Below are 13,321 nucleotides of genomic sequence, written 5' to 3'. Positions count from 1 at the left end.
TGGCTCATGCCTCTAATCCCAGCATTTTAGGGGGCTGAGGCAGGAGGATTACTTAGGCCTGAGAATTTGAGATCAGCCTGGGCAACATATCAATACCCTATCTCAAAAAAAAAAAAAAACAAACAAAAAAAGCATTAGCCAGGCCTGTAATTCCAGCCATTCAGGAGGCTGAGTTGGGATATTGCTCAAGCCCAGGAGATGGAGACTGCAGTGAGCTATGATTATATTACTGCACTGCAGCCTGGGAGACAGAGTGAGATCCTGTCTCTTAATAGAAAAAAATCACATAAGATGATTTCTAAGTAGTGTGATATTCTGAATGCTTTCGTTATAAGATCACTGCCACCTCAAAACACTAGCTGATTCTGCTGTTTTGTGATTTGCTTTATAGCTAATTTTGTTTATAGCTTCTTTGACTTGAGCTTATTTTGACAAACATCTTTTTTAGGGTAAATCTCATACAGATATTTTACTAACATCTTAATCTGCCTTCAGAAGCATTATTTATAGATCAGTTACATCCCAAGAATTTTAATTATATGGAAACCAAAAGATTCTAAAATCAAGATTTCACGTATCAGCAAATAGGACTTGAGTTTTTAAATTCATACGTTATTTTTAAGTACATCTTTTTTCTGAAGCATCTGTTCTCGTGACACTTACATTTTTCTACTTTTAAGGTTAAAACCACTATAATGTCCATAATTAAGTTTGTTAAGATGTTTCCATTTAACTCTTACAAAGGTGACGAGTTTTATTAAATGGAAAAGACGGGAAATCTATTACACCAGAGGGAATTGGGGAACGACACACTGTTTAGAAAAGCTAATTAGAAAATTAGATGAGGCCTAGAAATCAGGAGTGAATTTCACTCCAGGGACTGTGGCTTTATATTGAAACTTTAGTTGCTTCAAAATAGGGCAAATGATTCTTCCTCTCCCAACTTGGATATCCCTCCTGGAGAAACCAGGGTTATCGCTGGATGGTTGAAATTTTTGCTTTTATGTGAACTGCAATTTCTATGAGGGAAAACATCTCTGGGCTCCTGTGTAACATTCTGTTCTAAGTTTAGTAACTTTGATTTCCTAAAGAAGTGAATAATCTAGGATGTGGTAGAGATAAATGCTACTTTTGCATGATCCAGATCAATTATGTTACTTTCTTAGATGTCACTATGTAGAGACTTTTGGATAGAAGGAGGTAATGACTTTCAGACTTTAAAATTAAGTTCCTCTTTATATTACCTTAGTGGTTCAGAGAAATGAGCACTTTTCACAGTTTAACTATTTCTCTTTTTCTTTTCATTCCTTTTCCATATCTCTTGTATTTCATCCAACACCAAAAATGCCCTTTCAGAAACACAAAGTAGATCTTTTCTACAAGCTACGCCATGTGATGAATGAACTTATTGACCTGCGAAGGCAGCTACTGTCTGGTCACCTGACTCAGGATCAGGTGCGGGAGGTTAAGCGGCACATCACCGTGCGCCTGGACTGGGGTAATGAGTAAGTATGAAAATTGTTTGGGTATCTCTAAGTTTCACTTGTGGTAACTCATTCTTCAGGGAGTTTGCACCTATACAAAGCTTCTCTTTAATGATTCAAAGACGATGTTACATTCTTCACTAAGCTTTTATCATTTTTGGTAGGAACAGTTATTTGTCCTAGTTAGCAAAGGGTACTCACTGCTTCTGGTTGCTGAACCTCTTTCAGCCTCTGTTTTTGCTTCTGGAAAGAAGAGGTAAATAATACGACTAGATTATCCTATAAAGTTAAATTTCTTTGACCTCAGATTTCTTGATTCTATACCTCCTAATCAGAATACACTTAAAAAAATACTTTAGTGCTTTCTTCAATGTGAATTTGGTGTCCTTTACATTTTATAGCCATGCAATGAATCTGAATGAGCATAACTTACAAATGGAAACTGTCTACATTTGTACTTCAGAATATTTTTAACTACTTTGTCATTCAGTAATAGTCTTGCATTTATGAAATGACTATGATTTGCTATTGCCATACAAGTACAATTTGAAGACTTTGGTATGGGAAGTTAGGGTATAATTTTCAATTGATATAATTGATATATCAATAATTGATATAATGATATAATTTTATAATTGATATAAATGTCAGGTGCTTTTGGCTCATTCTCTTAAAATTGGGTCCACTGAACTTTTAAGTGACCAGGTTGCCTCTACTTAAAATATGCATTGCCTTAAGTATATTTAAACGTGGTTCTTTAGCTCCTTATCCTTTTTGGGAGGGGTCCACCAATAAATGAGATCTATGAGCCCATTTCTGGAAGCCGGAAAGTAGATGAAAGATTAATGACAGAGTAAGTCCATTATATGTGGAGGAAACCTTAGTTAATGAGAGAGTCAGTCTGCCTCACAGCTCCCAGAATCATGGAAGGTGGGATAGGCCTTGAAGCTTTGTAAAGGGTTTGGCTTAAAAGAGTGTCTAGGGAACAGTCTACCCCAATCATTGAGCAGAAAGCCTGGGCAGGTATTTCCTCTTGGAAAACTGGGCAACAGGGATGTGAACTGGGACTTTGCAAACCCTCCACATTCTGGCATTTAAGGACTTTAAAGTATAATGAGCAGATTGCTCCCACTTAGCAGAAAGGGAAACTTGCCAGTCACCTACCCATGTACAAAAAAACTCTGCATTTCTTCTGCTGTCTTTTAAGTTTGAATGGACAATCAAGTATCACCAGATGTTTGAAGAAATGCTTCTACAGGAAGAGAGAGACCAAGATTAACAAAACACCTGTGCCCAAAGAAAGTAACCTGTCCCCAGAGCAAATTGAGATTGATAAAGTACTTTAAAATAAAACAAAACAAAAACACTTTAATATCCTCAAATAGAATCTAGAAGATCTATTATGTAGAGTAAGATGCCATGTAAAAGAAATGGAGAATGTAATTTCCAAAATAAAATACTCAGAGAAGATAAATTTTATGTAATCTCTAGGAAAATAAATCAAATATATAGGCAATACATGAGGAAAGAAGTTCAATACAAAGGCTCTACCCAGGGAGGTCCAATATCAAACATTTTGCCTTCCAGAAAAAGAACAGAGGAAATTCTAAAGGAATAATAGAGAATTTGTCAGAGCCAAAAAAGAAGAATCTTAAGATTGAAAGGGCCCCACCAGATACTTACAATGAATAGGAAAACAAAACACACAAAAAAACTCACAGCGAGGCACATTAAGATACCTTAGTTTTCTAGGAATGAAGAGAAGACTATTTAAGGGTTTTAAAGAGAAAAATAGTTCCTCTTACAAAAGTGTAAGAATCATACTGTCCTCAAAAGTTTTATCATTAACTGGGTGCTAGAAGATAATGAAATAATATCTTCAGAGTTCTGTAGGGAAATGATTTGCCAGCCAGGGTTTTATTTTAAAAAACCCAACCATCTAATTAAGTGAGAGGGGACACAAAGCCATAAAGGCATTTTTAAATATTCAGGGATGCACAAAAGTTACCTCTCATGACCCCTTCTTAAGAAGGGACTTGAGGATGTGCTCCTGCAAAGTAGAATAAATCAGGAAAGAGGAAACATGGAATCTAATAAACAGTGGATCACACCCAAATTCTTACTGTTCGTCAGTAGAAAAGAGAAAATATAACACTAAATTGGTTATTTGTGATCTTTTTGAAGCCACAACATTCTATCCTTGTTTGTTTTGTTTAATTACACCCTCTCATGACTGTTAGTAGGATTGCTTGGCACCTACCACAGACTACCTTCTATAATAGTATATAACATGAATTTAGGTGTACCATAGATCAGTGTTCTCTAAATCTAACTTTGGGGAATAAAAATTTAGTAAAATACAGTATGTTGATGTGCAGCATAGCTACTGATTCTGCCTCTTCAAACCCAAATATTTTTTTTATGTTATAAAATTATGTCACTGTTTTTATTTTTAAGTCAATGATAAGAATACAGAAATTTGCAAATACAACATTACTGTGTGGCAAGCAAATTGGTCACACTTGAATTGATGACACTAATAAATGTGTAATTCATTATGTTGCAGTTTAACTGCCACTATAGATTCCAGTAAATAGAATTATTTCAGAACTATGAGTACGTATACCTCTTTATTATGAAACTTGAAAAACAATCCAATCTGATTTTGCAATCAAATCTGAAAATATATAGATGATAGCTTAGAAACAAGTTCAAATTGTACTCGAAAAAGGCTCAGAACATTATAAATACCTGCCAGTAAATTACAGGGCTATTCCAATTTCATGACTAACTTTTTCTCAATGAAATGTGTGTGTGTGTGTCTGTGAGTTGGAGGGGTATGTATATGCATATTTTAATAAGCAAAGGTAAAAAACACAGTTCCACTCCCCTCCCTACTTTTCTTCTTCCTCTTTCCTATTTCTCCTTTTCTCCCTTCCCTACTTTCCATATTCTTTCTTTTTTTCTCCTTTCTTCCTCCCCTTGCACTTCTTTCCCTCCACCCCTCTCTTCTTTTTTTTTCTTGTTTCCTCCTTTCCTTCAGTGGAAATATAGTCACTTAAAAACCTAAATAAGAACTTTGCAGGTCTGTCATTATTGAAAGGAAAAAACATGTTGCACCAAAACTGATAGGACTCTTGTTTCTGGTTTCTCCTTGAGCTTTTTAAAAATTTTTCTTCCTGTTTTGAAAGAAAAGATGGCAGATTGTAAAAACAAAGTCATTTCATACCATTAGGTTATGTAAAATAGACTGTTCCACACAAAAGCTGAGAACAGATGACTATAACCATTGTTCCCATTTTATTCTGATAGTTCCACACTTCTTGTTCCACCACACTTTTATAAATGCCATAAAACCTTGAAGTTTAGCACATGTTAACATGTGAATCAGTGTTTGCCAAATGTATTTTAATGTTTTAATTGATGTAATTAAATATATGATTTTAAACTCATGTGTCTTTAAGCTCTTACACAGACATTATAGCTCTGCCTTTTTAGAATCTATTTCACAAACTACTATTTGTTATTAGTAGTGTATTGATTAAATATGTCTACATCACTGTGGCAAGTACATGGTCTCACTTCATGCACTGTTATAATGAAATGCTACTATGCCTTGGCTGGGCGCGGTGGCTCACACCTGTAATCCCAGCACTTTGGGAGGCCGAGGTCAGGAGATGGAGACCACCTTGGCTAACACGGTGAAACCCCGTCTCTACTAAAAATACAAAAAAATTGGCCGGGCATGATGGTGGGCACCTGTAGTCCCAGCTGCTCAGGAGGCTGAGGCAGGAGAATGGCGTGAATCCAGGAGGCGGAGGTTGCAGTGAGCTGAGATCATGCCACTGCACTCCATCCTGGGCCAATATTTTTAGTCGTTAGGCTATTTGATCTTTGTTCTGTTCTGCAAGTGTGAATACTGTTATATCCTGTGATGTATATCTGAGTAACATTCAGTTAGAACTTCCAAGGATAGAAACTGACCTGGTCCTGTAATCTTTCATTTAGAGTTTTAATTTAGTGAGGAACTCTCCACATCTAGATAATAATTTTTTATTTTGTTTCCTGAGATTAGGAATTATTTATTTGGCCTAAAATTTGAATATTCAGACATTAAACTTATGTGACTTAAACTTACTGGCCTGTATGTAGATACTTCATAAGTAAAAATTATGAAATTGTATCAAATAGAAACCAGCACTTACTACATTGTACTCTTATATTTTTAGGAACTGCAATACTAGAAGGGCATAAAGCTGTGTTCAAATTAGTCATCATCTTTGCTCAAGTGTCTTACATAGAGAATTAGTCAGTTAATTAGATCTACTCCAAATAAATTTTAAAATAATTTGTCTAGTGATGTAATTTTAACTTAATATTTTCAACATCTTTTCTAAAGATGCTAAGTTTCTTGTGTCTCTAATTTCATCACTATAGTAGCTAGCTAAGTTAAAATTGCATTAACCCAGAACTGACATAGCCTAATTGATCTCTGCCTTAGAAAAATACCTAAGAAATATTTTATTCTTCGAATAATAATTTAACACAAATCACTAATATATATACATATACATGTATTTATATATGTATATATATATAATTCTGGTTCTTTTATTCTCTCTTTCTCCCCCTCTGTCATTTTTTCTTCCTCCTCCTCTTTTCTACTTTCTCATATTTTTACATATTCTAAGCCGTCTCTGTCTCTTTCTTCCCACTTAGTATATGTCTCTCATCAAGGGAATTGCTTTTGGAGTAAGATATACAAGCAGTAGTTTAGTTTGTTATATGCAGAAAATATCCCCCAGTGAGTTTCCTCTAAGTAGATTTTTAGCCAGGATCCAGAAAGGTTTGTGGCTTAGTACTTTACCCTTAAGGATATACTGATATTTTCCAGCTTTGGGACACCTGAAATTAGCAGAAATTTTCAATGATTTCACAGTTACGGTTCTTCCCATACCTGGTGGTGTGCTCACTGATCAGTGTCTTGCCCTGTTCACAGTCTGGGATGTCTTGGCTATGTTTAAAGTATGTATGGTCGAAGTCCTGTCAAGTTTATGTTCAGTCGACTGACTAACACACACTCTTACACTGACACTCTTTTGGCATTTTTTGCTTATCATTATAACCTGCACTCTGCACTTGGTAGGCACTATGTGAACATATTTGAGTAATAAAGTGGATTTGTTTTCATGCCTGGTGGACAGTTTCCTTCTGGTTTGATGTTTGACACACAGTCATCTTTCAAACAGTTATGACTAAATTGATTTTACAACCACTTGTAGCCATTATTACTTATTTAAAATTTTCACAGTTATTTTTAAAAAGACAGCAGGTATAGTGGAAATACCGTAAGTTAAGAATGAGAACAACCCAACTTGAGACAAGCCCAGCTCCACTCTTTTAATATTAAGGCCACTTAGTTAACCTCAGTGGGCCCCAGCTTCCTCTGTTAGCAAATGGGTCTAATACTATCTACTTCCCAAAGTGCTTAGAGATGATGTACATAAAGTGCCTAGCCCAAGTAAATGTTTGGGAAAGGGTAGTAATTACTAATTATATCTTTTTATATGTTATATAAATATAAATATGCTATGTTTTCATTAGTATAGTTCTTATCTGTATGCTGTTTTTACTATAAGCATTAGAAAAGGGCACTGCTCCACAAGAAATCTTAACATCTTCATCTTTTCTGAACTGATACTGGTTCCCCATCCCCTGGGCTGCGGACCCCTGTTAGGAACTGGGCTGCACATCAGGAGGTGAGCTGCCAGTGAGCCAGTATTACTGCCTGAGCTCCACCTCCTCTCAAATCAGTGTGAACCCTGTTATAGTGAACTGTGATGCGAGAGATCTAGGTTGTGTGCTCCTTATGAGACTCTAGTGCCTGATGATCTGAGGTGGAACAGTTTCATCCTGAAACCATCCTAACCCCTGCACCCTTGCCACTGTCCATGGAAAAATTGTCTTCCATTAAACCAGTCTCTGGTACAAAAGAAGATTGGGGACCACTGCCTTAAAGTATCCATTGTATATAATTAATTAACTTCAGATTATTTTCTATATTCTGTGGTTCAGATGAGGAGAGGAAAAAGATAAAATAGGACATAGAATACAGAGTATAGAGCATTTAAAAGAAATAGAGATTCAGGGCCTCAGAGAGCTCCACTTGAAAGAATATTGGGTCAGGATTATGTCCCTTACTAGCTGCTGTGTCCCTAGGTTCAACATGAGCTTAGCACAGAGTAGGTTCTAATATATATTTGTTGGATTATTGGAATGAATGAAAGAATGAATGATCAATGATAGGTGAGAGAAGACCAAGTATTTTTGTGAAGACTGTTTACCTAAACAATTGGTAAGACCATTTCTGAAAACTTAACTCTGTACTACATATGCATGTAGATATACATAGATGTTTGCCCCCTGCTTGCGTTCATCTGTTTAAAGAGTGTTTTATTCAGACGCCATACTTCTTTGATCACAATCCCTATAGTCTAAGCCATTTTTTGGCTAACAGTGTAACATAGGGATGATAATTAAAACAACAGTAGCAATTTACAATGCCAGGTACTGTGCTGGGTCCTTTATGTGGATTAATCCTTACAACAGCCTATTATAGTAGATTTTAGACAGTGTGGTTTGGTGGTATACCCAAGATACATACCAGGCGAACTGACATCAGAACCCATGCTCCTGAATACTGCAATGCAATGCATCTTTTGCTGTGAAGATAGAGATCATGTTGACCATTCCCTGTGTTCGATGTTCACTGTTCTTGGAGTAAACCATAGGAAAAAATAGCCAGGAGCCTCTTTTTGAGAGTGAAGTTTGTAGTGAACACATATTGGTTCTCACTGTCCAACATCTCTGCCTTTTTCAAATGAGGACAGTCACTAATATAACTGGCAAAGTACCCTTTCTCCGTTAAAAATAGTCTTAACAGGAGGAACTCCTTTTGGTTTTTACCAAATCACCCATTAATTATTCTCTTATTTCTCAAGATAATGAAATTACAAAACTGAAAGATACTGTGCTCTAGTTACTTCTAGGAGAGGGAAAACACTCTGCTCTCAAGAGAGGATTAACATGAAGAATATGAACATTTGCATGACTCAAAGCTGCTGTATTCTCTATATCTAACACCATTGGTAGGACACATGATAGTTCCTCAGAAAGTTCTCTGGGGTGAATGGATATTTATATGGGTGGGTGGCTGACTGTACAAGCAAGCTAAGGTTGCCATGATGCTAAGATAGAGTTCTTATAATACCAGTCTCCAGACACGGCCATCACTGTGTGGTGCACTACCACAGAGGAGCACATACACTCAGTTCTAGGCTTAATGACTTAAATGTCATCTGGATATTTTTTAAACTGTTGTATCTAATACATTTTTTTTTTTTTTTGAGATGGGGTCTTGCTCTGTCATCCAGACTGGAGTGCGGTGGCATGATTTTAGCTCACTGCAACCACTGCCTCCTGGTTTCAAGTGATTCTCACGCCTCCGCCTCCCGAGTAGCAGGGATTATGGGCACACACCACCACACCCAGCTAATTTTTGTGTTTTTAGTAGAGATGGAGTTTCACCATGATGATCTTGAACTCTGACCTCAGGTGACCCACCCACCTCAGCCTCCCAAAGTGCTGGGATTATAGGCCTGAGCCACGGTGCCCAGCTGGAAACATTTTTTTTTTTGAGACAGGGTCTCGCTCTGTCGCTGAAGCCTGAATGAAGTGAGACAATAATAATGCACTGCAGCCTCAAACTCCTGGGCTCAAGTGATCCTCCTGCCTCAGCCTCCTGAGTAACTGGGACTGCAGTCACATGCCATCACAACCTGGCTAATTTATTTATTTTTTTTTAGAGATAGGGGTCTCACTGAGTTGCCCAGGCTGATCTCGAACTCCTAGTCTCAAGCAGTCCTCTCCCCCTTACTTCCTAAAACTCTGGGATTATAGGCATGAGCTACTGCACCTGGCCATAAAAAACACCTATTTTGATTATATTATTTACTCATTCTTTTTTGTTGTTGTTGTTTCCTAATTGTAGACTAGTTCACATATATTTTTAGATTTCAGATAATTAAAGAATATGTATGAAATGTTGTCTCTTCATTTTTTATTATTTTAAAAAGTTTAAATAACGTGACTACAGAAAATTTTGAAAATGTTTTAAATAGTACTATTTCAGTTTTCTAATAAAAATGCTAATATTCTTGTGATCTTTCCATTGTTTTTCCATATCTCCATGAAAATATTTTAAATATTTGAGATTATATCTGCAAAATTATCTTTATAATGTCAGTTGCTTTTTTTAAGAAGGGGGTAGAAAGGATATTTTCTACCTTTCAAGGTAGAAATGCAGCTCTCTCTTAGACTCCATGAACACTACTGCCTTTGCATGCTCTAAGCGTTAGAAGCCAGAGGACTGAAATTGTTTCAAGGAAATGAAGAATAGCTAATAAGAGGTGATGGAATTGAGTGTTTCTTTGATATAAGAAGTCAGGATCCCAATTGTAGAAAAATAAAATTTCATAGATTTAAATGCATTAACTTCAGTTGGCATAGTTTTATCATTAGATTGTAAACCATCAAGGATAAGGCCAAAAGGTTGTTACTGATCTCATTATACAAAACTGTGGGTTATTTTTAACATTTGATTCAAAACTTTTTTCTCTTTAAAATCTTATTTTTTAAATTAATGGATAATAGAAAAAACACTACTTTGATAGAAAAACAGAAGTTTTTATCCTTTAATAGTCATTTATCCTTTAAATTATTTAATATAATAGTTTTTATCCTTTAAATTGTCATTTAATATAATAACATGTTTTTCCTTTTTTTCTTGCCTGCTAGAAAGTGTACATCTAAATTTTAAGTCTTAATCCTAGTAATCATTTTAGTGTATGCTATTAATACGTTTGCTTGTTTAATACCTCCTCCATATAGGTTTGATTTTCCATTTTTATTTTATCAATCTTATTGCAATGTAATTTTATCATATTTTCCTATAAACGGCGTATAAATTGTAAATGAATCTGAATTTTGGATGTGCACCTGATTTTATTTTTAATGACGAGTTTTATGCACAGAAAGAGCTTACAGATTTAGCTGTGCTAGCATGTTCTAAAATAGTTCATAGTCTAGTTGAAGAGATAAAAAAGTCTTTCTTCTTCTGTAATCCCATGGAATGCTTTTGCCAGGCACAATAATTCATAACCCTTGTTTTGTAGTAGGGTGGTCACAGAGCGTCTCCAAAATTCTGATGAGAGTTATAGACCCTCTCATCAGAAAAAATGTATAATGAACACACATACAAACTCATCCAGTGTCATAAGTAGTTTCAGAGGTCTACAACCCTATAAACTCCGTTGAATTCCTGGCTTAGAACTGTTGTCTTAGAGTGTGAAAAAGGAGCTAACATTTATTGACCATAAATTATATACCATTTTGAACCCAAAATGTCCAGAGTTATTTCCGCTGCCCAGTACTGCCATTACCATCACTTCTTCTTACTGCCCCAAAGATCCTTCAAATACTATTGTCTTGAGTAGTAATACTTGTTGGTTAAACTTTTATCTAATGTTTCTTAAAATATTGGTGCTAATGCATAGCTAGGTCTTTACCAGTATCAGTATTAATTAAATTGAAAATGAGGTGAAACTCAGCCAAAATATACATCTCTTTGAACACATGGACACAGGGAAGGGAACAACACACATTGGGGCCTATCTGGGGGTATGGTGAGGGGAAGGAGAGAATTAGGAAAAATAGCTAATACATTCTGGGCTTAATTCCTAGGTGGTGGGTTGTGAGGTGCAGTAAACCACCATGGCACATGTTCACCTGTGTAACAAACCTGCACATCCTGCACATGTACCCCAGAACTTAAAAATAAAAAATAAAATAAATGAATAAAGAGAAAAAGATACATCTCTTTGAATTCAGTAACTTTTAAGAGGTGAATTTTATGTGTTTGACTTTGAATTACATCCTGAAGATTTTTTTCATCCTAATGAAACTAATGCATAACTAAACCTTGAGCATATTTGTCAGATGGGGAGAAACAGAAAAATAAACATGACTTATTAATGATCTAAAGAAAACCTATCCTTAATGAACTCAAGCATGCTAATATAATGTAATACTGAATGAAACCTTTTTACCGTCATGAGTGGAACTGCCTGAACTGGAATTGTGTCAATCTTAAATCCCTAGCTTCATTTATTTACCCAGAAGTGAACACAATTAGATGTTGCTTTATAAAGACATGTTCCTGCTAGGACAGTGTCTGATCGTCTGTCCACAAGATGTGGCCGGTATGGGTTCCCAGGCACATAAAGAGAGATAAGTAATATGAGTACATGGCATACTGAGTGTAGTCTCTCTCTTTACTAGACATTTGGGCCTGGACCTGGTGCCTCGGAAGGACTTTGAAGTAGTGGACTCGGACCAGATTAGTGTCTCAGATCTCTATAAGATGGTAAGAAATCTAACATGAGGTAGCTTGTTTCTGCATACCTCATTTTTTCTCTTTCTTTTATTTTCTCTAATGTTATGAAACAACATTGCTAAAATTATTTTTTTTTTGCCTCTTTCCCAGTGTATTTAAGTGATATTTCTTATTCTGGCCATATCTATCACACTAGCTTTCCAAATGGGATTCCAGTGTAGTAACCTACGGATACTGGGCTTACTAGATTATCTAAGCATTACTTCTTTGTTGACTTTCCTGGTAAACCAGAGCTCCTTCAGCCTGCAGCGTAACTAAAGTTATGTCTGTTTCCTCTCATCTCTTTAAAAGAGAAAGTAGTTAAAGCTGGAAAGAGCCAGTTATTAGGTAATATAGAAATTGAGCCTGGAAGTAATGTACCAGTCTTTCTAGAGAGACAGAACCTGATAGATTCTTAGCTATCTGTTGGTTATTATAAAAATCTATTGGGTCGACTAATCAAGATTACATTTTATAGTCTAGATGCAAAGTGAGTAAATGAAGGGTACAATATTTTAAAGTAAAATAAATAAACAGAAGAAACGTTAGGTGGTGGCAGTTATGCTTAGACTAACAGACTGGATAAAAACTCATTTTGAAGAGTATGTATTTGATGAGTATGTATTGGTGAGATTTATAAGTTTTAGAGTCTGTTTAAGAAACTGTAATATTTTTAGGGAACTTAGAGGGTACTAAGTATGTTGCCTGGACAAGGACCTAACGAAATTTGCCTAATATGCAAATAACATATCAGTTGCTTCTGCATATTTCCTTGTGTGTACTTACTAGCATACCCAAGCAATTGTGTACCGTTGCTTTAACTATGCTGTATGCAATGCAATAGGTTGATAAGTGTGAGATACAGAGATTAAAGACAGCTGGATGTGGTGGCATGCACCTGTAAGTACAGCCAGCTACTCTGGAAGCTGAAGTGGTAGGATCGCTTGAGCTCAGGATTTTGAGAGCAGCTGGGACAACATAGTGAGACCCATCTCTTTAAAAAACAAAAAGTATGAACAAGACTTATCTATTCCCTAAAGAATCTCACTATCTAGGATATTGGTTTCTAATGCCTTTTGGGTCATAGAAGATCAGGTGAAACTTTCTCCCAGGACAATGCAAGTATGCTTTGCATACAAAGTTTTATGATCAGTTTTAGAGAATTGATGGATAGTTTCTCCTGATGTTTGCTGTGAAGCCCATGCATGGACCGTATGTTATAAACTCTACTCTAGTGGAATCAACAGACCACAGTCAAACAGCCATACGTGAGCTGCATATATGTGCTGTGTAGCATAATTTAAGTATACACTGATGCTCTTAGAGGTAGTGACTGGTTTCCTGG

The 13,321-nt window shown here is 36.0% G+C and overlaps 1 protein-coding gene across 7 annotated transcripts in view; it reads left to right on the top strand.

The window, feature by feature from the left end:
• DOCK3 (dedicator of cytokinesis 3) overlaps positions 1 to 13,321 on the top strand; it is a 666,839-nt gene that overhangs the window by 336,061 nt on the left and 317,457 nt on the right. For all 7 annotated transcript variants that reach the window (XM_030934847.1, XM_030934917.1, XM_030934886.1 and 4 more), the window contains exons 6-7: positions 1,357 to 1,505; positions 11,883 to 11,967. In XM_030934847.1, coding sequence (XP_030790707.1) covers positions 1,357 to 1,505; positions 11,883 to 11,967 — 234 coding nt within the window. The remainder of the gene's footprint in view (positions 1 to 1,356; positions 1,506 to 11,882; positions 11,968 to 13,321) is intronic.

Source organism: Rhinopithecus roxellana, chromosome 1, assembly GCF_007565055.1.
Source record: "Rhinopithecus roxellana isolate Shanxi Qingling chromosome 1, ASM756505v1, whole genome shotgun sequence".
Classification (NCBI taxonomy): domain Eukaryota; kingdom Metazoa; phylum Chordata; class Mammalia; order Primates; family Cercopithecidae; genus Rhinopithecus; species Rhinopithecus roxellana.
The sequence above is the reverse complement of the archived record's forward strand: the minus strand, read 5'-3'. Positions and strand labels throughout refer to the sequence as shown.